The following is a 23,901-nucleotide window of genomic DNA, read 5'->3' on the forward strand; positions in this document are numbered from 1 at the left end:
TCTAAGCGTTCAAAACCTATTTTTCCCGCGTAATCTGATTCTTCAGGTTCCGCTGATTCGATTTCTGCTGTCAGATCGTGAAAATATGCATCACATAACAAGATAAACGCAAATTACCTAACTTAATATTTTCCATAAAATTTCTCTTGAAGTTCATCCTCTAAAAACATCATTTTTCAAAAATTTAAATTTTTCAAAAAATGAATGAATTTAAAAGTTTAGATCATAACTAGTCATTACCCAATATTAATTTTGTATTTTAGTTTTTGAGATATTCATTTTACTATACGTATTATTCAGAAAATTAAATATATTTGTGGGGAAAAACGGAAGATATAATAAATGTTTTCATATCGATGAATAGGTAATTTGAAGAAAAAATAATGAATTTTGAATTGCGTTTATCTTGTTATGTGATGCATATTTTCACGATCTGACAGCAGAAATCGAATCAGCGGAACCTGAAGAATCAGATTACGCGGGAAAAATAGGTTTTGAACGCTTAGATAGGTGTAAAATGAGACTTTATGAGGTGTGTTGTATAAATATAGTTTTTGGGGTAATATGTCATGAGATCAGAATATGAAGGGAGTATGTATGTGTTATTGTCACATGTTTATATGTGGGAAGAGCTCAGAAGAGTCTGTAAAATAGTTCGGTAGACGCCATAAGTTATATAAAGCACAAAAAATATAAAATAAATATTAAATGGAGAAAATTATATTTGAACAATTGTATGTAAAGGGTTTGATCTAAAAACATAGTATATAAACAAATAGTGTGGATAACACACTCTTGTCGCTCAAAGTTTTGCAATCACATTCTGATTGCAGAAGATTGTCTCATTCTGGGAGACATTCAGAGGCAATGTCTCCCGGGATGAGACACTGTGACCGACAAGAGTGCACAATACACTCTTGTCGCTCAAAGTTTTGCAATCACATTCTGATTGCAGAAGATTGTCTCATTCTGGGAGACATTCAGAGGCAATGTCTCCCGGGATGAGACACTGTGACCGACAAGAATGCACAATACACTCTTGTCGCTCAAAGTTTTGCAATCACATTCTGATTGCAGAAGATTGTCTCATTCTGGGAGACATTCAGAGGCAATGTCTCCCGGGATGAGACACTGTGACCGACAAGAATGCACAATACACTCTTGTCGCTCAAAGTTTTGCAATCACATTCTGATTGCAGAAGATTGTCTCATTCTGGGAGACATTCAGAGGCAATGTCTCCCGGGATGAGACACTGTGACCGACAAGAATGCACAATACACTCTTGTCGCTCAAAGTTTTGCAATCACATTCTGATTGCAGAAGATTGTCTCATTCTGGGAGACATTCAGAGGCAATGTCTCCCGGGATGAGACACTGTGACCGACAAGAGTGCACAATACACTCTTGTCGCTCAAAGTTTTGCAATCACATTCTGATTGCAGAAGATTGTCTCATTCTGGGAGACATTCAGAGGCAATGTCTCCCGGGATGAGACACTGTGACCGACAAGAATGCACAATACACTCTTGTCGCTCAAAGTTTTGCAATCACATTCTGATTGCAGAAGATTGTCTCATTCTGGGAGACATTCAGAGGCAATGTCTCCCGGGATGAGACACTGTGACCGACAAGAATGCACAATACACTCTTGTCGCTCAAAGTTTTGCAATCACATTCTGATTGCAGAAGATTGTCTCATTCTGGGAGACATTCAGAGGCAATGTCTCCCGGGATGAGACACTGTGACCGACAAGAGTGCACAATACAAATTATCAAATGAGAGAAAATCGCTCAACAAAAAAACAATTCTTTCAAAAAGTTTACAATTGATCTTTCTAATACATATTTTTGGAAGGGCGTAAGATACGCCAACTTAAAAATATTATCAAATGAGAGAAAATCACTCAACAAAAAAACAATTCTTTCAAAAAGTTTAAAATTGATCTTTCTAATACATATCCTATGGAAGAAGTTTACATTCCCAAAATAAAAACCAGTTCAAAATCTTATTATTCCTTGAATAAAAATCATTTAATTTTAAATCCATTCCCACTCCTTAAATCTGTATTAAAATCATTTTGCCAACAACCAATACAATACAAATTACATTTCCATATATCTTCTTGTCCATTTTAATTTTTTATCTCATTTTATTTAATTTTATTTAAAGCATATAGACATCGAGATCCTTTACACATAGTTATATAAAAGTCAAATACATAATAAATTCTTAATTCTAGAGATATCTCAAAATCTCATTTTTTTAATTTAAAATACCTTTCATTTTTCACAGTACGATCACAACAAACAAGCCATTTACTAATTAACACATATAAGAAAAATATCAAATTACAAAACAACTTTCAATATCATTCGCATCAAATTCTATTTTTTCATAATTATCAACTACATGTTATTATATAATATATGTCGGCGCATATACCACTCTATACAAGTGTCAGACACACTCACACAAAGCTGTGAGATTCATACCTCTATCAGTAGGACTTCTCAAATCAAGAACACATATGTTTCACTATCGTACATCTGTGTAGGATCTAATTAATCCTTTGGACTGGTACTTCAAAATTTGATAATTTGATAATTTCATGTGATATCGTCATTTGCCTTTAAAACAACTGTGCGTTAAACTAGACACGTTTCTCTATCATAATGCAAAATATCAAAGTTTGGGAGACTCCCAAAGTGTCTGAAACTGATCATAAGGGTATTTTCTAGATCATTCAAAACAAAAACTGAACTAACCATTACAATTTTGAGATTAAATAAATAACATTTTAATATTTATAAATGCAAAATTCCAGTTTTTTTAGGAAATTGGCAATCTACTTTTCAGATTTGGGAAACTTTTGTTTCTCTGGAATCCTTGTCTTATAAGGGATGTTTCAATTTTTTATGCACGTGGATGGGTTTTGAGATTTTGTATCTTTCATAAAAATGAAAAAGAATGTGATAATTAGTTTCTCCTAATATTGCGACTAGTCATGCTGCAATCAGAATTTAAAAATTTTTCTCACCAATGTAAATATGTCAATTTTTTCCAAAATTGATTTTGGACGAAAAAAACCAAGTTTTTTCAAATTAGGTATTCATTCAATTTGAGTGCTACCACTAGATCCCTCTCATCATGTAGATGATGGATCAGGTGTCTGTTCATTCCAAAAGCAAACATATGTGGCTACAAATGCACTTTTAGGTGCAATCTTAATTGAATGCCCTCTCAAAATTGAATGCATGAACGTGGAGCCTTAAAAGAGAAAAAACATGAGATATGGCAGATCCTATCTATGAGCGTGATATTATAATGTATGTTTCAAAAAATGAACAATGGCTTTAAAATTGATCAATACAACTGCGAATCCAGAAAATTATTTGTAAACAAAATTTAAAAACATCATACATTTAAAGCACTTCACAAAGGATTTTGTTTTAACTATGAGATTTGAGAAAATTTTTATAAAATTTTATAAAGGGCCGATCAAAAATATTGAGGGGAAAAATTAATCATGTCAGGAGATAAAGAATTATCTGAGGGCGATTGTACAAAGATTTTTCTAAATACTCTTGGCATTACTGAAGAAGATTTACCAAAATACTATGACCATCTCAAAGATCATGATAAATCATACCAATGTCACAAAAATTTTAAAAATTCAGCTATTTCAGTCTTTTGCGAACAGTGCAGCCGATCTCAGTCGAATTTAGCAAGATCATGTATTTGTGTTCCCTGCTATTTAAACTCCAATCATAAAGGTCATAATGTCTCATATTATGTTACAGAAAATTTTATCTGCGATTGTGGAAATCCAGTTAATTGGGATCCCGATAACCCATGCTCATTGCATAAAAAGCCCACTACTAATGAAGACACGTTAACATTAGATTCAGAAGAGAGAAGCACTCTCGAGAAAGCGATCAAGAATAGTATTACTAGTACATGCTGTCCGTTTGAGATATTCTCGCAGGTTGTTAATATCGGCAGCGGTATTTCTCATTTAATCTCTCAATCATTGATTGAAATCATGGATTTTGATAAAACATTCCGAACATTTGTACACTGGGAGACAGACCAAACATCCCGAGCTATCAATTTCTTTTGTTCTATGTTAGTTGAGTCAGATTTTAGTATTTATTACGGAGAAGCTTTTCTCGACTACTACCAAGACTTCCTTACAGATACAATCAAAGCTGTTGCCAAAGATTGTCTCTCAAACGAAGTTGCAAATTACGCGATATTAGCACAAACGGCTTTTAGCTTTTTTACGAAGCGATTCATATCGCACTCCAAGAAATTCCTAGAGCCAGAAAAGTACAATCTTGTTTCCTGGTTTCAAGATAAAATCAAGATATTATTAGAATGTCGATTCTTGCCATTACCCAAATTTAAAGAAGCCAATATACTCAGGGAAACAATCAACTACATGGCCGGACTTGTTCAGCTCATTGCAGAGCAGGACACAACGAAACATTTACTTACAGAAATTCTCAACATCATTTTTAGTTACAGTTATGTTCTTGAGAATGATTTCACTTTTACAAAAGTACTTCATGACTACGATAACGATGAAACAATGATGGGATTGGTCTTCTATTATTTGGGTCTTTTACCTTACTCTGTTTTCAATTACATGGGTCAAAAAGATCTGTTTACAAAATCCGTTTTAGACGATTATTATTTATTTTTACAAAACAAGATATTACAAGATGAATATCAAGATGAAGATTACGGAGGTGTTCTTGACGGAGAAACAGAGATCACGCCTTGTCTGAGTTTGCATGCCGCTTTGAGTTATTTCCTTTGGAAAAATTTGGAAAACGCCCAAAATATTTTGTCAGAATTTTGCCAAGAGAAAAACATCGACTTAAATTACTTTTTAAGGATGTCATGCTTATTAGTTGTAAGACATTTTGCAACTACTTTGTTGGCAATGTTAAATTGTTTTAAAGGAACTTCAGAATTTTCAATACGAGCTGTTTTCTTTTCAATTGTTCCAATCAATGTCAACAATATTTTGAAGCCATTGTTTAGATTGATACAAATGTGTTTCGCAATGACAGATGAAAAAGGAAAGTTCTTGGATATGATTTGGAAAACTTTTTCACAAAAAAGTGACATTGCTTACAAAGAACAAATACAGAATTCATTCATTTATTTCTTAGATTGTTTGTTGTTCGACAGATTGATATTTAAGAATGACGATTTAACAATGAGAAGAATCACGTATTCAAACAAACTGAAAATCATGGGAAGATGCAAATTTAATGACATAAAATACCCCGGAATGTGGAATGAAGCTCGCTTGGAAAAGGATTTCTTCGATTACGCGGTAATGGAAAAATCTAACTCTGGTAATTTCTATAAATTGAAAAGTGACAAATACGTGTCACCTTTTGCAATTTGGATTTCATTGCGAGATAACTTGAAATTGCAATCAATGATCATAAAAGGTGATAAGTTTTTGACTGCTCCTGAGTTTGAAGATATCGGCGGTTACGGTTTTGACAAAGTTTTTGATGAACCAGTTTTAGAAGAAATTTTATCTGATTTCTTCGTTTCTAACAACGCAACTGCAATAAATATGGGTTTGCCAATCATCAAAAATATGTCAAATTTATCACCTCACTTCACTTCTGTCATTTGCGGTTCTCCAATTGGCGAAAAATTCTTGATTTTAGAAGGAAAAATAAAATCAGAAAACTCTCAAGAAATTTCAGAGAAACCGCCAAATTCTATTCAAAAATCGATCATGTTAAATTACATGAAAAATAACGAACTCGACGAACTCCTCAAATACGATGATGAAGAAGACGAAAATGAACATGAAAAGCACCATCATCATGGCCATGACGAAGATGATATAAATCAAACATGCTTTTTATGTTTAAGCGATTCCAAGACGAGTAATTTGTGTTATCCAGTTTATTTCACGAAGACAACAGTATACAGTGAAATAGAATACAAGTTATGTGGTTCAGAACTCAAAGAAAACAAGAAACTTCCACAATTAGTTATGTGCCAACATTTAATCCATAGAATGTGCATTGATTCTCAAGTCGAAGTTTGTCCAATCGACAAGGATTTGATTAACGCAGCTTTGCCAATTATAAAAGACGTGAATCAAGTAGATGATTCAACAGAATCTGACATAAATGAATTTGTCAAAATGGTCTTTTGTAATAATGATGATCCAGAAAAAATGTTGGAAAAAAGATTTGAAAATATTTTGAGTCTTTTGTGCCGTCACGTTTCAATAAGTGAAGTGAGATATCGTACCAATCCAAAGTGTTACAAACAAGAGTCTTTTTACTTGATTACTGAGAATTTGTACAAAATTGCGAAGTTCCTCAAAAAGAAAGACAATGTTTCGAAAATTTTCAGCAATGATATCTTCGAAACAATCGTTTTCGACTATTTATTTGATGACATAAACTCAAATGAGTTTACTAATCTTTTAAAGGATTTGAAGCCTTTAAGATTATTCGTCATTTTGAGGAGAGTCGAAATTCTCAAAAACGTAATTTTGAAAGAAACCGAAACGGTTAATTTTGAAAATATTTTGACATCAGAAAACTTAATGCCAAAATACAAAGTCAACCTTGAAAATGTTACATTACAAAAGTATACATTGGACTTACCCAAAAACTACATTGACATTTTTAGAGACGAAAGATGTCAAAACGCTTTTGTTTTCGATGCTTCATGGTTTAAGATTTTGCAAAGCGACAAAATCATTGAATACGAAAGTCTTAAGAGTCTTGAGAAACACGATGAAGCAAATCCAATGTTGGTTTTCGCAATAAATGAAAGAATTGCAACAGAAGTTTTCATCATTTCTACAAATCCAAGAGCTTTTCTCGGCCAAAAGAGTGTTTATTTGAATGAATATGGTGAAGAAAACATCGGTATTAAATCAAATGGATTCTTAACATTGTCTGAAGAGAAATGCGATGAAATAATTGATGACTACTTGAGTGGAGAATGGATGCACCAGTTATCAAGAGAACAAATTCAGGCCGCAATGGATATCTTCAATTTTGGCGATTAATTATATATTTCTTTTTATATATATATATGTTTTGTTATAATAAAAGTATTTTACTATTTGTTTTGTTTTATTATATTGGTTCCTGCTTTATATTTCTCAATAATTTTAATTGATCTTTAATATCTTTTTTAAACTTAGTAATAAGTTAAAGATAAATAGATTTTATGTATGGGTTATCATTTCTTTTTATTGTTTACAGATAAATTTCATATAAATTTTAAAAACATTAAAAACATTATTTGAAAAATCTTATTTAATATAAGGAGGTATTTATTTTCGATGACGAGAATGAAAATAATAGGTGATATGCTATGATTTCATTTCGTAATTTGATAATCATTTATAGATATATAATTGAGTTGAAAATAGTGAATTTTCAATTGACCCTTCTATGCTTGCGATTTTTTCATCTTGATTTTAAGTGTAACACAGAAGAGTTGATTAATTTTTGTTAATTTTATTGTAATTGGGAGAAACTAGACTGGAAAAGGATATTGTGACACGCGACTAAGCCATATTTTAGCTTTGAACACATATTTCACATAAAAATTTTTAATTTTTTCTCGTATATTGTTGATTAAGCAGTAAAATCTAAAAATATGATCTTTTCAATTGTGGGTTAAAACAAATTAGCTGAATACAGAGCCATCAGGCATAATAAACTGTGAATTCGTTGGTATATTTTCTGAAGATTTTTGCCTTTGTTGTGGTATATTCATTTGCTTTTTTGGTGATTGTTGAACATTTTGAACTTCTGGAACGATACTTTTCAGATTATAGTCAAATCTTAACTCATTTTTCTCCATTTCGCTTCTTACGCGCTGAAGAGCATCAACACCATCTCTTGGAAGCCCAATAGGTGTAAAATTGAATTGAATTTCACGCTTTTCTATTCCTAAATTTGTATCAATTTTGGAATCAAAAGGAATATTTGGAAAAGGAGTTAGCGATGGAAGTGGTATTGGTGGGGGTATGTCTTCAATTATAGGCATTTGAGCTCTAGGAGGAATAACGAAGTTATATTGATTTAAATTTCGCTGTTGTTGCTCATACTGCATACGAGCTTGTTGGTATTGGTATTTATCTGGTTGTGGATAAGAAACTCTGTTGTTATTTACTTTTTGAGGCTGATAATTATTGTATTGAGGCTTTGGAATGACTCTTGGCGATTTTCCTTCATCTCCTCCAAAGATATGTGAAGCCATAACTTTCTTTTTGTTTTCAACAACCATTTCAGAATAATTCATTTTAAAACATGAAAAGTGCCACTCAAAATCGTTACAAAACTTTGTTTAAATATTCTGTAAGACAATTAGATGCATTTGCAATAAAAATGATTTTTTGCACGTTTTTTATTTTTTAGGGAATGAGCAAAAAGGTCAAACCAACTCTTTTTTCAGCAGCCCGTGAGGGAAATATCGCTGATTTAGAGACAATATTCCAAACACCAGAGATTAATCCGAATGAAATTCTTTTTTTAAGCTTATACAATTCAATTTTTTTCTCATGACGTTCTTTTTTTACTTTCAACTTAATTCTTCGTATATTTATGGCATTCATTTTACTTTTATTGGACTGCTCTTCATTACGCTGCATTAGAAGGCAGAAGGGATACTGTTAATTTTCTTATTAAGAAAGGTGCAGACATTAATAAGCTAACAGAAGGAATAGTTCTTTATATTTTCATTTAATTCTTCATAATTTTACGTAGAAAGCATTCTATATTTTCTTATTTAGTTCTTTTTTAATTCATCAAGTACATTTTCTTTTCTAACAACCAGAGTGGACCAATTCTTCATTTTTTAATGTAATTCTTCATTCATTTATAGTGTTCAAGTCCAATTCATGGGCGTTACACCACTTCATATAGCTACGCGTAAAGGTTATAATGCTATTGTTGCAGATCTTCTTCGTGCAGGGGCAAATCCAGATGTCTTAGATTTGCTTGGACAGAAAGCAATTGTTTATGCAAATCCAAAGACAAAAGCTGTGTTCGACTTCGAGCTCAAACAAAATACTCCAGAAGAGGAGGAAAAGGATGAGGAGGAAGAACCAGATGATGAATAAAAAATTATTTTTATACTTATTTTTTGTACTGATTTATAGGAAGAATCAAAATCCATCAGTGAACATTTTAGGACCATTGGATAACTCAAATCTGTTGGATAATCACGCAAAGAAGGAAAATTTGAGATATTCGAATTGCATTTTTGCATTTATGAAGATGATTTATGGAGAAAATATTCTTTTCATTCATAGCTATTGCTAATTCTTGAGTGTATTACCTAAAATCTTTTTCAAAAATTCTCCGTTTTTTTACTTCAAAAAATGGCTGAAAATTTGCCTCAGCCAACACCTTCTGAAGAAAGGGATCTCTTAGCACATTATGATCCTTTATCAGAGTTTAACATTCTTTCTTTTATTTCTTGGGACGACGAAACTTTGAGAAAATTAGCACAAGAATGGAATTTAAGAGGCAAGGATGGATTAACAGTCGCAGAATTTATTCACGTTATGCTTAAAGTATTTCCAAAACCAGATAAACGAAATCAACATCAAAGAAAGCAATGGGCACATAAATTATTCAATTTTTTCATACAAATCGATTGTGATCATAAAAACAAGATCGAATGGGATCAATTCTTATCATTTATTACAGCATGCTGCGTATTTGATCGTGAAAAAACTCGTGTTGACACTGTTGTTCAATATCATTTCGAAAAAGAGATTATAGATCATGCAGGCAATTTCACAGTATTGAAATTCATATACGATTCTATTAATGATCATATTATCAGTTTTAACGCAAACGGTACAGTTCAAATTTATTCTCCATCAACTTTAAGTTTGATCAAGAAAATCAGTCTTCACGGCAGACCAATCATATCTGTATACGATGGAGCTCTCATTAACGAGCGTTCTTTACTTGCTGTTTGTTATCCAACTGGAATTCAAATCATTTCAACGATGCAAGGCTGCTCTCTTGCACAAGACATTGAAACAACCGATACTACACACTTCTGCATCATGTACGAACCAGTTTCTCACTCGTTATTTACAGGATCTGAAAATGGCAGATTACATCAGTGGCAAGCAGAGAATTGGGGCGAAAAGCCTTCACATATGAACTGGCGCTGTGTCAATTCCATCAAAGTTACTAACGGATCCGCAATAACTTGTGTTACAACAATTCCAAATTCAGGAAGTTTCGTAACAGGTGACGAAGACGGCCAATTAATAGTTTGGGACACAAAGAACGTTCGTCTTATCCATAGGATACAAGCCCATCACGCTCCCATCCATACAATTGTCCATTCCGATTCAATGCATGCTTTGATGACAGCAGCATATGAAACAACAGTTTGCGCGTGGAATCCATTTATTCCATTCCTTATTTCTAAGATTACATGTCCTACAGGTGTTGTTACAGCTATGACATGTCTTCCTGACTCCCCGCATTTAGTCATTGCTGATAGAAATGGCAATTTACACATTATTAATTCCAGAACTATGCAAATTGTCCAAACATTCCAAATCTCTCCTTTTGGACAATTCGCATCGCGTGTCAACATCACTCAGACAACATACAAACAGTTGACACACAGTTTGCAGACAACAGGATCTTTCCCAGTTACTTCTTTATGCCATTGCGGACCGAGAAAAAGATTTATTCTCGGAGGAAGAATGATTAGATTTTATGAATACGAAGAAAATATTCAGCCAATGTTATCTGATAGACTTCCTATTCGTGCTGCATTGCATAACTCACAGTTCCATGTTATCTGTACTTGTTCAGGTTGCAACATAAGACACTGGGAAACAGCAAATGGTTTGATGCATTGTGTCTTTAGAAAAGTAACACAATCAAACATCACTTGCATGTGTACTGATTGTCCACAGACATTGTTATTCGTTGCAACACAAGGTGGAGAGCTTATTACATTGCATTTCCCAACATCTTCCCTTATGCACAATGTCGGAAAGCAATCTAGTGCAATTACAGCTGTCAACCATTTGAAGAACATCAATATAATTGTCACGGCTGGTTGGGCGAATTTCATCACTTTATGGAATAATAAAAATGATGGAAGATTGATTGATTTGCTCACCGAGAAGAAGGAAGATTTATTGTGCATGGCTGTAAGCGAAGAATACTTGATGTTGGCTGCAGGAACAGGAAAAGGAGAAATCAACATTTGGGATTTGAAAGAATTTAAATTAGTTTGCGTTTTACATCCTCAAAATTGCGAAACAGAAATTCTTTCTTTGACATTTGTTGAACATTCTTCTTTGTTAGTTTCTTCAGATGCTGAAGGATATATCACAATTTGGAGTGTTGTTACTGATGAACCTTGCGCTGTTTCTCAATTACCAAACTTTTACATCGAATCGCAAACATCAAACATCCTTTCGATGTGCGTTGTTGAGAACTATTTGTTGACTGCAGATCATTGCGGAGAAGTGAGATTGTGGGACATTTCACAGCTCGCAAGCCAATTCACAGCTCCAGATGATAAAAAAGTCAACATAGAAAGAGTTGAATTCCTTTCTTTACTCAACCAGAAAGGAAAATCCGTGAGATACTACACAACTCAAGTTCCTCACATTAATTCAAGTATTTGTGTGATGCCTGTTGGCTCTTTCCAGTTGATTTTGAAGTGGAAAGCTCATCATTCGCCGATTACTTCAATTTCATCATTTTACGCTAACAAAAAACCAATCATCATGACAAGCTCCAACGATTGCTGTGTAGCTGTTTGGGACATGAGAACAGGAATGTGCAAAGGCTTCTTGCAATCAAATCCACAGTTCGGATTGACAGAAAGAAAATGGACATTGCAATACAATCCAAAAGAAGATCAAATCATCACAGAAGAAGATCTTTTGTTGCTTCTTGATAGTGCAGATAACATTCAAACACCTCCTTCGTCACCAAGAGAATTGGATATTTAAATATTTGTTGTTTTATCTAAATAAAATGTATTTTATAATATTATTGATATATTTCTAGTACTTAATTTAAACAATATGATTCTTTTAAAAGGAATGTAGTTTCATTACCAAAAATGTTTGGTAAGATATTTTAATGATGCATGTAAAAATTTTATTCATATATGATGTTATATTGCCCCATTTGATATAAGTAATGCCGAAATATCTTGGGATTCTGATGCATAGTAAAGAGCTGTTCTATCAAACTGATCTTTGAGGTTTAATACTGCTCCATGTTGAATAAGCAATTTTACAATATCACATTTGTTGGCAACTACTCCATATGAATGGAATCCTACACATATGTAATTAGTGTTTGAACATGCAATATGAAGAGGCGTTCTTTTTTGTTTGTCTAATGTATTGATATCAGCACCATTACAAATAAGATAGTTTGTCGATTGTATATCATTCATTACAACAGAATAATAAAGAGGAGTCATCGAGAATTTATCCTTAACATTAATGTTTTCAAAATATGGCAAAAGAATCTTCAATAATTCTAGCCTATTGAATATTACTGCAATATGAAGTGCAGATCTTTCATGTTGATCTTTTTCATAGATATTTATACCTTTTGAAATGAATAATTCCAGAACATTTTCATTTCCATACCTTAATGCATAATAAAGGGCTGCATGACTAAAATATTTATCCCTATTATAGTTTATTCCATCTAAGCTTTTTGCATCAATATTTGCACCGTGTGTAAGCAAATAATCGCAAAGAGATGGAATACAAAAGCATGGTGAAAAAGCAAAACATTTGTTAATATCATTTGTTTGATCCAAATAAACTAAAAATGCATCGATATTATTGTATTTGCGACACAACTCCAGATTAATTTCTAATGAATATTCATTCATTAAAAATGTTACAAAGTCGATATTATGTGAAATAATTGCATACTTCATGCACTTTTCGTCTGGTGCTAGTTGTTTCAAACATTCATTCATAATCTCTGGATTTCCACCCAAAAATGAAAATTGAAGACATTGCCTAGTGATGTTTGGGTTGAATTTTGTCATTAGAAGCTTAAAACATTTCGCAGCTCCATGATAACAACACAATTCAAGTAATGAATAGTCATCACAATAATCGTTATGATCATATGTATCTCTTAGTGGATAAAAAATGCATCTTCTTTTTTCATAAACATCAAAATCATTTCTTTCAATAAACTGTATAAAGGATATCTTGTCATCATCCATCATTGCTCTGTAGATCGAATATTCATAAGGGATATCGTACGAAGGTCTGTTTTGTTCAAAATATTTTTGATCTTCTTCATTAAAATGAATTCCAGATTCACAATGGATAAAGTAGTCGTAAATATATCCAATATCATTTTTTGGCTTGGGATGAAATTTGTCAAAAATTTGTTTGAAAATTTTCCAATATGATTTAATGAAACGATTATTATAAATGCATATTTTGCAAATTTTCGATATTATTTGAATTGGCGTAAAATATTTTGTTTGTATCAAATTCTTTGTGATATCATTGCAAATCTTATCAATTACTTCGTCATCGAATGTATTTAGCTTATACAATGAAAGAATCGTTTCAGAGTATTCTTTGCACATAGGCATAAGCTCACTATAATGACTTCTCATTATGAAATAATGATTTCAAGGAAAATTTTCCATACAACAGAGGTAAACAAGTTCTATATTTTTTCCATCATTGGTCGTTCATATGCTTAAAAACAAGAAATTTCTATATGTGAATACATTTGGTTATATTTACATTCACTTTACTTTGAAAAATTGATTATTGAATAAGATTTGAATGGTTGAACATAGTATTTTACTTCATTCATGATAAAATGAGCTGCCAACCAAATGTCATAATTTAAATATTTCCAAACGAGTGTAAAAAAAAGATCATTAATTATTATTAAAAAATTAATAAGATTCAAACAGTAGTATAATTTATTCAAATAAAAATAAGTATGGTTTTGCATACTAACTGGATAAAACTTGGTCAATATTATTTGGATGGAAGTAAAAACGTAAAAAGGATAAAAATGGATAAGCAAGTGCAAACAAGGGCAGCTGTTAATACAATTGGATTCGGCGTGTGAATAAATTGGTATATTGTCATTTGATTTTTCTTTGCTTTTCTCAGAGCCTCAGATTCATCAGGATATCTCGGAGAAACATGCCTTGAAGAGTGAGCTGATGCATTTGCTGAGTTATATGTTGAATTTGGATGGTTATGACGATATTCAGTCAAAACTGCGATCATTTGCTTTCTCGTATATTCTGATGGGAAAAGCCTTTTTTGTTGGCATTGGTATTGAAGTGAAAGTGTTGTATTATTCTCAAGTGTTTTCCAATCAAATGGATCTTCAGACATTGTCACTTTTATTTTCAGTTTTTATCGGCGTGCAGCTCATCATGGATAACATTTATCTTTTTAATTGTTGCACATCATATGGAATTAGAATATTGTTCAATGATTGAATTTTCATTATTATCTAAAAATAAACTAGTTTTATTGAAACAATTGGATATCTGAAGTATTTTGTAGAATATTTTATGGTTACCTTTGTTAAGACATTGTCAATTAATTTATTGTGGCCCCACAATTGAAACATTATGAGTGAGGTCGTCGAATAAATTTTCAGAAATAAAAGCGAACACTTTTACTTTTGTGTAACAGAATTATCGCTCAGAAACTATTATAAGTTTTATTGTTTTATTCCCAAAAGTGTCACTATTAAAATTTCTAAATAATGTCAACTTCAGAGCAGCCAACAAATGATAGTGAATGCAACTTTAGTGATATTAAGCCAATTGAAGTATTTAAATACCCCAGTCAAACTTCCAAAATTATATGGGAGATCAACTCGAATAATATTTTAGAATCATCCTCGCAAATTATAGATTTCATTAAATCTAATAAGATATCTGTCCAAATGGCAATTTATTTGATTAGTATTTTTTCACAAATTCGCGTTAAACATATTAAATTATTTACAGAACTTTATATAAAGATATCAAACGCATTTTCATACATCTGGAAACCGAAAAATGAGAAATTGGCAACACTTTTATATTATAAAAGTTTCCAATTTCAAAACTTCAGACCTAAAATGGAAGAAGAAGATATTCTGAATATATATTCAACAGATTCTCCATTATACTATATTGCATGGGATAAAGTCGATGATCTAAAAATTAAGTTCCCAAATCTTAATCTTGAAAAGAAAATTAACGATGAAATAACTCCGCTTGATTGTGCAATTAAATACGGATCAGAACTATGTTTCAATTCCTTGAAAAACATGGGAGCTAAATATACTTTTTCCTCTGAAAAATATGAGGTTCAAGGCGGAAATAATAACATTTTTATGCAAATGATAGAAGATGGTAAATCATTCGATAAAATGATTAATATAGCATTGGATTATCGAAACTATGAAATTGCTGAGTACCTTAAATCAAATTCTGGCCAAATTTTGATTCAATTACAGAAAGCATTCATTTCGGAAATTATGACGTCGCATCATATTTACTTTCTAATGTTAAAAATATCAACAAACTTTCAATTTTTTTTATTTTCATATCTATCATTGTTTCATGAAATCCTTTTTAATGTTCATATTTATTCTCATTTTATATAATTCGCTTTCTTTATATATTTATCATTATTTCATATAATTCTCATTGCTTTCATATCTATCATTATTATATGAAGATCTCTTTCTTTTCATATTTATCATTGTTTTATATAATTTTCTTTGTTTTCATATATAATATTGTTTTATTACATTCTCTTTCTTTCCATATTTGTTATAGTTTTATTACATTCTCTTACTCTTCATATTTATCAATGTTTAATGACCTTCTATTTCTTTTCATTTTTATCATTGCTTAATGACCTTCTCTTTCTTTTCATTTTTGTCATTGTTATATGAAATTATCTTTCATTTCATTTTTATTATTGTTATATGAGGTTGTCTTTCTTTTAATATTAATCTCTGTTTTATGGAATTCTTTTTCTTTTCATATCAATCATTGCTTTATTTCATTCTTTTTGTTTTCATATCTATCATTGTTATATAGAGTTCTTTTTCTTTTCATATTTGCTATTGTTTTATTGCACTCGCATTATTTTCATATATGTCATTGCCTTATAGAATTCTCTTTCTCTTCATATTTATTGTTATTTTAAAGAATTATATTTCTCTTCATATTTATCATTTTTTATTGAAGTTCTCTTGATTTTAATGAATGTCCTCTTAGTATTGCAATCAAAGTGAATTCAATAGAGATTGCCAAATTCTTACTTGAACATGGTGCTGATGTTAACATAAAACTTATTCTCTTTCTTTTCATGTTTGGCATTGCTTTATAGAATTCTCTTTCTTTTAATATTGATCAAAGCTTCATACAACTCTCTTTCAATATATATTTTTCATTTCTTTATGAAATTCTCTTTCTTTTCATATTTATCCTTAATTTACCAAATTCTCTTTCTTTATATATCAATCATTGTTTTATATAGTTATCTTTCTCTTCATATTCATCATTGATTTATTCCATTCTCTTTATTTTTATATTTGTCATCGCTTTATATGATTCATAATATTTTCATATTTGCTATTGATTTATGTAATTTCCTTTCTTTTCATATTTGCTATTGTTTAATCAAATTTTCTTTCCTTTTATATTTATCATTGTTCTATTCCATTCCCTTTCTATTCATATTCATCATTATTTTATTACATTCTCTTTCTTTTCATATTTATCATTATTCTATTACATTCTTTCGATATTAATGAATGTCCCCTTAGTATTGCAATCAAAGCAAATTCATTAGAGATTGTCAAATTCTTAGTCGAACATGGCGCTGATGTTAACATGAAACTTATTCTCTTTCACTTCATATCCATCATACTTTTATAACATTTTCTTTCTTTTCATATTCATAATTGCATTATTACATTCTCTATCTTTTAACATTTATCATTGTTTTATTATATTATCTTTGCTTTTTTAATATTAATCATTTGTATATTACATTCTCTTTCCTTTCATGTTTATCATTGCTATATTTGATTCTCCATCTATTCATATTCATCGTTGCTTTATATAATTCTCTTTCATTTCACATTTATCATATATATTTATGAAATTCTCTTTCTTTTAATATTCATCATTGTTTAATGAAATTCCATCAATATCAATGAATGCCCTCTTGGTATTGCAAACAAAGCAAATTCAACAGAAATTGTAAAATACTTAACTGATCAAGGTGCCAAGAATATAAATTAACATTTTGAATACGACTCTATACTGAAAGTTGATATAGCAATATACGTGTAGTATGAGAATAAACGCTAATAATTATTGATTTTTTTTTTAGCTCTAATTATAATTTACTTAGGTAATTAATACATTACTATAAAAATGATATTATTCATAATGTAAATGGAATGTAACTTTTCTGAATTTATTAAGTTCTTAGCTACAGGAAATCAAGAATATATCAACAATTCTCATGACATTCTTGATGAAAAGAAGTCAAATGGGATACTTGAACAAGAAATACTTCAATTATTAACCTCAAATGAATTAGAAGAAAGAGAGATCTTCATTTTATTATCTATTTCTAACAACTATAACATTTGTATCCCTATTGATACCATTTTAGAAATGTTTAATCGAAATTCACAGTTAATCAACTCCGAGATAAGTAAATTATTAGCAAAATACATAACATTCGATGCATCATTAATTCCCAGATTTCTCCAAATATCTGATGATTTCATTGTATATAAGTTAAATACACTTTCTTTAATAGACTTTGATAAAATTTATTCAGAAGAGATACAATTGTTCTTAATTTCGATTATTGAAGACAATTATTCATTAGAATGTAAAATACAAGCAGCTGAATTGTTAAATAACAACCCAGATACTTATTTAAACTCAAATATTGAACAATTCTTTCAATTCATTTTTGAACAAGACATAACAACCGATACAATCAAGATTATCTCAAAAGTCGTTGGACTTGCAGAATTCTCCATTGAAAGTGAAGCACTATTTCACATTTTATTAAATCTTTCAATTGAAGTTTCCAATGATATTCCTTTATCTAATGAACTCAAAATTCCAATGACTGAAATTGTTGGAGCCTTAAATCAAGCTTTTCTTGATATTAATTTTGAATATGATTTAGAAACATATGTTTTAACATGTATAAGACTATCTGTTCCAAGCGATGAAGAATTAAATGAATGGACAGAAAATTTAACAAATTATTTAGATTTATTTGAAAACAACGAAGATTTACGCGCAAAATGTTTAGATGCAATCATGTATCGTAAGGATCATATCTCATTTGCTGTTGATATCTGCAAAGAAATCATAAATTCATCAATAAATGAACAGGTCATTGTTTTATGGATCTTATACAACATCTCTGGTAGATACAATGTTGATATACCCGATCCAATCTTGTTTGATAACGTTTTATGCTATGCAAACAATATTTCCTTCCAAATTTTGAATTCTAATTACAATCCTGACTTGATTCCAGTGATATCTGAGTATTTACAACAGAATAATTTTGTTTTTACAATTACTATTGCTAATGAACTTATTAACTGTGAAGAAGAAAGTTATTTTCAGCTAATTCCTTTGACAATACAAGCTGTTTCGAAGCTGATATCAGAAGATAATGATGAAACAGCATTGAATCTTATTGTTACCATTCATTTATTGATACAAGTTAATTTAGATATTTTATCTGGAATAATTATTGAGTTAATTGAATTCATTCATGAATTAATACGTATGTTTCATGGAAACAATTGTCTTTTCCAAGAAATTGTTTCGATTATTAATACTTTGATTAGAAATCAAAATTATCATGAATTAATGTTACAGAACTTTTATGAAATGGCTTCGAATTTCATGCTAAATGAATCTTACATTAATATTGGATATGATTTAACTTCTGGATTGATATGCGATGATAATTCAATTGATTCTGTTTATCATCGAACATTATATGAAAGTTTCGTTCAATCATTAAATCAATATGATATTAATGATGATAATTTGGCATATGCAATGAAAATTGCTTCATTTTTCATCAGAAATGGAGTAATCGATAATTTTCCTGAATGGATTATTAATATATTACAAAATCCAGATATAGACGATATATTTTTCAAGTATTTCGGAAGTGTTTGGCTTTATTTCCTTAGAAATTTAGATTTATCAGATAACATCCAAATTTTTCAAGCAGTAATGACAAGATTAACCTATGAACCTCAAATGTCCAACTATTCTCAATGCATTTTTATTACTTTTCTTCAATTTATTAAAGAAGATATCCAAAAGGCTACTGACTTGCTAGAATCAGTCGGGATGGATATAAACTCGTTCATAAGAATGATGAAAAAGCTGCTTGTATTTGAAAATTTTGTCGGATGGTTTGATATCAAAATACTACTCTCAACTTTGATGATTTTCCGTGATAACAAAGTTAATGAAGACGATGATGATCCATTGATATACTTTATTATTTCATTCTTTATAAGAATTAGCGATGATCATTTACTTGCATTCAAAAACCGAAATAATGTACAAGAAATATCTGTTGCTTTTTGTGTAGAAGATCCTTTTTACAAAGAAAACGAATTAACTGATATTGATATCATTACATTTTTTGATAAGTATATTAGAATTTTTGGAATTCCTGAAGAATCTCAAGAATATCTACAGAATCTTTATGATACTCTTGTCAAAACTCACAATGATTATTTTAATTTATAGAATAAACTTTTTTTTGTTTGCATTTTTTCATGTAATCACAAACAATTTTTTACAGTTTTGTGGGAAACAACACTTATCATTCTGCAAAATTCAATAATTTTATGAATTATTTTTTTATATCAAATTATCCTAAATATTCTATCAAACAACATGTTTCTTTTTCCTTAGTTATATGCTAAACAGCGTATTTTATTATTTATCTCATGAATTTTTTTGATGAAGATTTTTTCATGCAAAATTCATGAAACATATATTTATAACTAGCATACAAAAATGAATTCTAGATCTTTGATTTCAATTTATATATTTCATATAACTATATTTGTATTCAACAACAATATCACACTACTTTCCACTTTCGAACATACGTACCATTTTCCATAAACCAAATGTGAACATGAAAATGTATTAGGAAAAATAATAATGTATATGTTTTTATTAATAAGGATTTCCATGTAATCCAGCAAATAAAATGTATGAAATCTTTATACTGGAAGTGCATCATATGCAGATATATTAAGTATAATGTCATTATCTTGAGATATTGTTTTGAATAAATAATTTTTTTTGTGAAAAATTGTTTGAAGAATTAATTATGGTATTTTCAATGTGATGATTGTATTATATAATGAACGAAAAAGTATATGTCGTTTTATCAATCAAAATGGATACCCTACTTTCCCAACATTTAGAATAAGGTTATTGCCCTAAAATTCAGTTATAGACACTTAGGAGAGCATTTAACCATGATATTTTGGCATATGATAGAGAAACATCTTATAAACATTTTCAGTATGTTTTCCTATAAAATAACGATCTCACATGAAATTACTAAAATATCAAATTTTGATTTTCACTTTAAAGTTGGGAGAATACTCTACAGTGACAGGGTATACAATTTTAACCTTTGTTTTGATTATAAATAAAGTATTGATAGAGATATGAGTTGTACAGAATTATACACGTGTGTTTAATCAAATGTAAGTTGTGCAACAATAATGATTAGCTAGATAGTATATTAAGGAACTGTGATTTATGATCTAATTCAATAAGATGTAAATGATATTCAAATATATTAAATAAATGCGAATGTTCAAGATGTGAAATCAGTTAGTTAATTGTTGTATATAGATATTTTACTGTGATTAATGAATTTTTTAACAATTTAAAATTATCAAATTTCAAAATATGCGCAATGAGATAATTTGAGAGTATTTTGAGAACTGAAGACTTATGATTTAGTGTTTTTGAATAAGCACATCAATATAAAGATAGAAAATAAATTGAGATATAATTTTTTTGAAGGTATTATAAGGGTGGAGGTAGTAGGATAAATTTTTAATGTTCTATACTTTCATGGCAAATAATTAAATAGAAGTAAAACTTTGTTTTAAGAATTGAAAATTTTAAATAAAAAAGGAATGTTAGTAATGCTAATTTATTTGATTCCGGGGGACACCCGGTTATCAAATATATTTATTAGAACGGAAAATCTCTCACTTTTCGAAAAAATCGAAACTGCAAGAATCTCCGATTCTCGATATGATAATTTATTTGATTCCGGGGGACGCCCCGGTTATCAAATATATTTATTAGAACGGAAAATCTCTCACTTTTCGAAAAAATCGAAACTGCAAGGATCTCCGATTCTCGATATGATAATTTATTTGATTCCGGGGACGCCCCGGTTATCAAATATATTTATTAGAACGGAAAATCTCTCACTTTTCGAAATTTTTTTTAACAAAAATATGGCATTCTTAAATTATAGTTACATGTTATTTCACAATCATTATCATTAAAAAATTCAATTATTCAAGTTGTTTTGTCCCGACGGTTTTTACGGTTATAAAAATGGTTGCGAACTCAATCCATCAGCAAAATGTCGGTTGGGGTGCCCTTCTTGGCCTCCTGAGTACTCACCAAGATACCCCCAGCTCCCGCAAAACACCTCCCTTAGGTGAGCATTAACTGATGACATGAGTTAACAATTCTACAAAATCATCAAGCATGAAGGTTTATGATTTATAAATCAAAATCTCAGAAACTGCTTGACTTTGCAAGTTGCTGTCTTTACCGGTTACTCTGCTGCAATCTCTTTTCTGATTGCAGGCAGAGTTCTGCATCCTGAGGACTTTGCCTTGCAGATATGCTTGTAATCACTACGTGAGCAACTTGGTGTTGCAAGTTGCTGTCTTTACCGGTTACTCTGCTGCAATCTCTTTTCTGATTGCAGGCAAAGTTCTGCATCCTGAGGACTTTGCCTTGCAGATATGCTTGTAATCACTACGTGAGCAACTTGGTGTTGCAAGTTGCTGTCTTTACCGGTTAGCTTTTTTTGAAGTTTCTTCGCATCTTATATAAGCTCTAGATCAATATTTATCATCAGAATTTGCATCTCATAAAGCACAATATTAATCAAATAGGCAAATTTCATTCGGAGTCTCTCATTAAATGAGAAACTCCGAATGAGATTTGCTCTAAGGTAATGTACTTGTTATGCTTGGCCTAGAAGCAAGGAGGAAACATGTATATGGTTTGTTTATACTGAAGTTATCTGGAATTCTCTCAATTGAGGATTCAAATCCAGATAACAGCAGTATAAGTTAATATTGTTGTGCACCTCAGGTTGTTTATAGGCCCGAGAACGAGAAAAGAATTTATGGTGTGAATTGGCTCGATATATACCTACGCTCTGTAAAAAATACGTTATATTTTCTTTCATATGAGAAAAATGTTTTTCTTTTTATAATACTATGTGCTTTGTTACTTCATAAATTGTCTATTTTTCTTATTAAAACCTATTTTTTCCGTGTGATTCGGAATCTACGCATTCAAAAAATGCGTTTTCCGCTCTCAGAACGCGAAAATATGAACTACATGACGAGATAAATCGATTTATTATGTTCCTAAATATTCTCATTTTTCAATCTTGCTCAATACTCAAAAATAAGCAGACTCTCAAATAGAGAACATAAAATAACTCATATTTATCATATTAAAATTTTGAAAAAGTCTCCCGAAAAAATCATATTTCGAAAATTTCAAAAAAATAAGTACATTTTTCGCCAAAGAAAAAAGAAAAATGTTTTTTTTTGAATTTTTGATGATAATATGCACTCCTGACGGTCGCAGTGTCTCATTCCGGGAGACATTGCCTGTGCATGTCTCCCAGAATGGCATACTGTTCCGCATTCATAACTTGAATGCGGAACTTTGACCGACAAGAGTGCATTGTGCACTCTTGTTGGTCTGCATGTGTCATTCCGGGAGACATTGCCTGTGCATGTCTCCCAGAACGAGACAATTTATTGCAATCAGAATACGATTGCAAAACTTTGACCGACAAGAGTGCATTGTGCACTCTTGTTGGTCTGCATGTGTCATTCCGGGAGACATTGCCTGTGCATGTCTCCCAGAATGGCATACTGTTCCGCATTCATAACTTGAATGCGGAACTTTGACCGACAAGAGTGCATTGTGCACTCTTGTTGGTCTGCATGTGTCATTCCGGGAGACATTGCCTGTGCATGTCTCCCAGAATGGCATACTGTTCCGCATTCATAACTTGAATGCGGAACTTTGACCGACAAGAGTGCATTGTGCACTCTTGTTGGTCTGCATGTGTCATTCCGGGAGACATTGCCTGTGCATGTCTCCCAGAACGAGACAATTTATTGCAATCAGAATACGATTGCAAAACTTTGACCGACAAGAGTGCATTGTGCACTCTTGTTTGTCATCCACTATGATACTTAGAGAAAATACTTTACTTACATTATTTAAAATATTAATTTCCCTATTTAATATTTATTTATTATTTTTTGTGCTTTATATTCCCTATGGCATGTACTGAACTATTTTATAGACTCTACCGAGCTATCTCCACATATAAACATTTGACAATAACACATATATACTCTCTTCATATTCTAGTCTCATGACATATTATTGCAAAAGCTATATTTATACAGCATACCTCATAAAGTCTCATTATATCCCTATCTAAGCGTTCAAAACCTATTTTCCCCACGTAATCTGA

At 30.8% G+C, this 23,901-nt stretch overlaps 7 protein-coding genes across 7 annotated transcripts, besides 1 other annotated feature; 4 read left to right on the forward strand and 3 right to left on the reverse strand.

Annotated features, from left to right (window-relative positions):
* Positions 1–3,516: 3,516 nt before the first annotated feature.
* Positions 3,517–7,225, forward strand: TVAGG3_0970090 (E3 ubiquitin-protein ligase ubr1 family; the record flags this gene model as incomplete). Its single annotated transcript, XM_001325000.1, has 1 exon — positions 3,529–7,068. The coding sequence occupies one exon, from the start codon at positions 3,529–3,531 to the stop codon at positions 7,066–7,068; it is 3,540 nt and encodes a 1,179-aa protein (XP_001325035.1).
* Positions 7,226–7,697: 472 nt separating this feature from the next.
* Positions 7,698–8,300, reverse strand: TVAGG3_0970100 (uncharacterized protein; the record flags this gene model as incomplete). Its single annotated transcript, XM_001324999.1, has 1 exon — positions 7,698–8,300. The coding sequence occupies one exon, from the start codon at positions 8,298–8,300 to the stop codon at positions 7,698–7,700; it is 603 nt and encodes a 200-aa protein (XP_001325034.1).
* Positions 8,301–8,438: 138 nt separating this feature from the next.
* TVAGG3_0970110 (ankyrin repeat domain-containing protein EMB506 family) lies at positions 8,439–9,154 on the forward strand (the record flags this gene model as incomplete). The annotated part of the gene is made up of 1 exon (XM_001324998.1): positions 8,914–9,135. One exon carries the CDS (start codon positions 8,914–8,916, stop codon positions 9,133–9,135), a length of 222 nt encoding a protein of 73 aa, XP_001325033.1.
* A 242-nt stretch (positions 9,155–9,396) lies between these two features.
* Positions 9,397–12,021, forward strand: TVAGG3_0970120 (mRNA splicing, via spliceosome; the record flags this gene model as incomplete). The annotated part of the gene is made up of 1 exon (XM_001324997.1): positions 9,397–12,021. The coding sequence occupies one exon, from the start codon at positions 9,397–9,399 to the stop codon at positions 12,019–12,021; it is 2,625 nt and encodes an 874-aa protein (XP_001325032.1).
* Positions 12,022–12,091: 70 nt separating this feature from the next.
* Positions 12,092–13,666, reverse strand: TVAGG3_0970130 (spectrin binding; the record flags this gene model as incomplete). The annotated part of the gene is made up of 1 exon (XM_001324996.2): positions 12,189–13,652. The coding sequence occupies one exon, from the start codon at positions 13,650–13,652 to the stop codon at positions 12,189–12,191; it is 1,464 nt and encodes a 487-aa protein (XP_001325031.1).
* Positions 13,667–13,938: 272 nt separating this feature from the next.
* Positions 13,939–14,426, reverse strand: TVAGG3_0970140 (uncharacterized protein; the record flags this gene model as incomplete). Its single annotated transcript, XM_001324995.1, has 1 exon — positions 14,053–14,421. The coding sequence occupies one exon, from the start codon at positions 14,419–14,421 to the stop codon at positions 14,053–14,055; it is 369 nt and encodes a 122-aa protein (XP_001325030.1).
* Positions 14,427–17,501: 3,075 nt separating this feature from the next.
* Positions 17,502–19,859, forward strand: TVAGG3_0970150 (uncharacterized protein; the record flags this gene model as incomplete). The annotated part of the gene is made up of 1 exon (XM_001324994.1): positions 17,502–19,859. The coding sequence occupies one exon, from the start codon at positions 17,502–17,504 to the stop codon at positions 19,857–19,859; it is 2,358 nt and encodes a 785-aa protein (XP_001325029.1).
* Positions 19,860–22,273: 2,414 nt separating this feature from the next.
* Positions 22,274–22,964: a mobile genetic element.
* Between the last annotated feature and the right edge of the window lie 937 nt (positions 22,965–23,901).

Source organism: Trichomonas vaginalis, chromosome I (genome assembly GCF_026262505.1).
Source record: "Trichomonas vaginalis G3 chromosome I, whole genome shotgun sequence".
Lineage (NCBI taxonomy): Eukaryota > Parabasalia > Trichomonadida > Trichomonadidae > Trichomonas > Trichomonas vaginalis.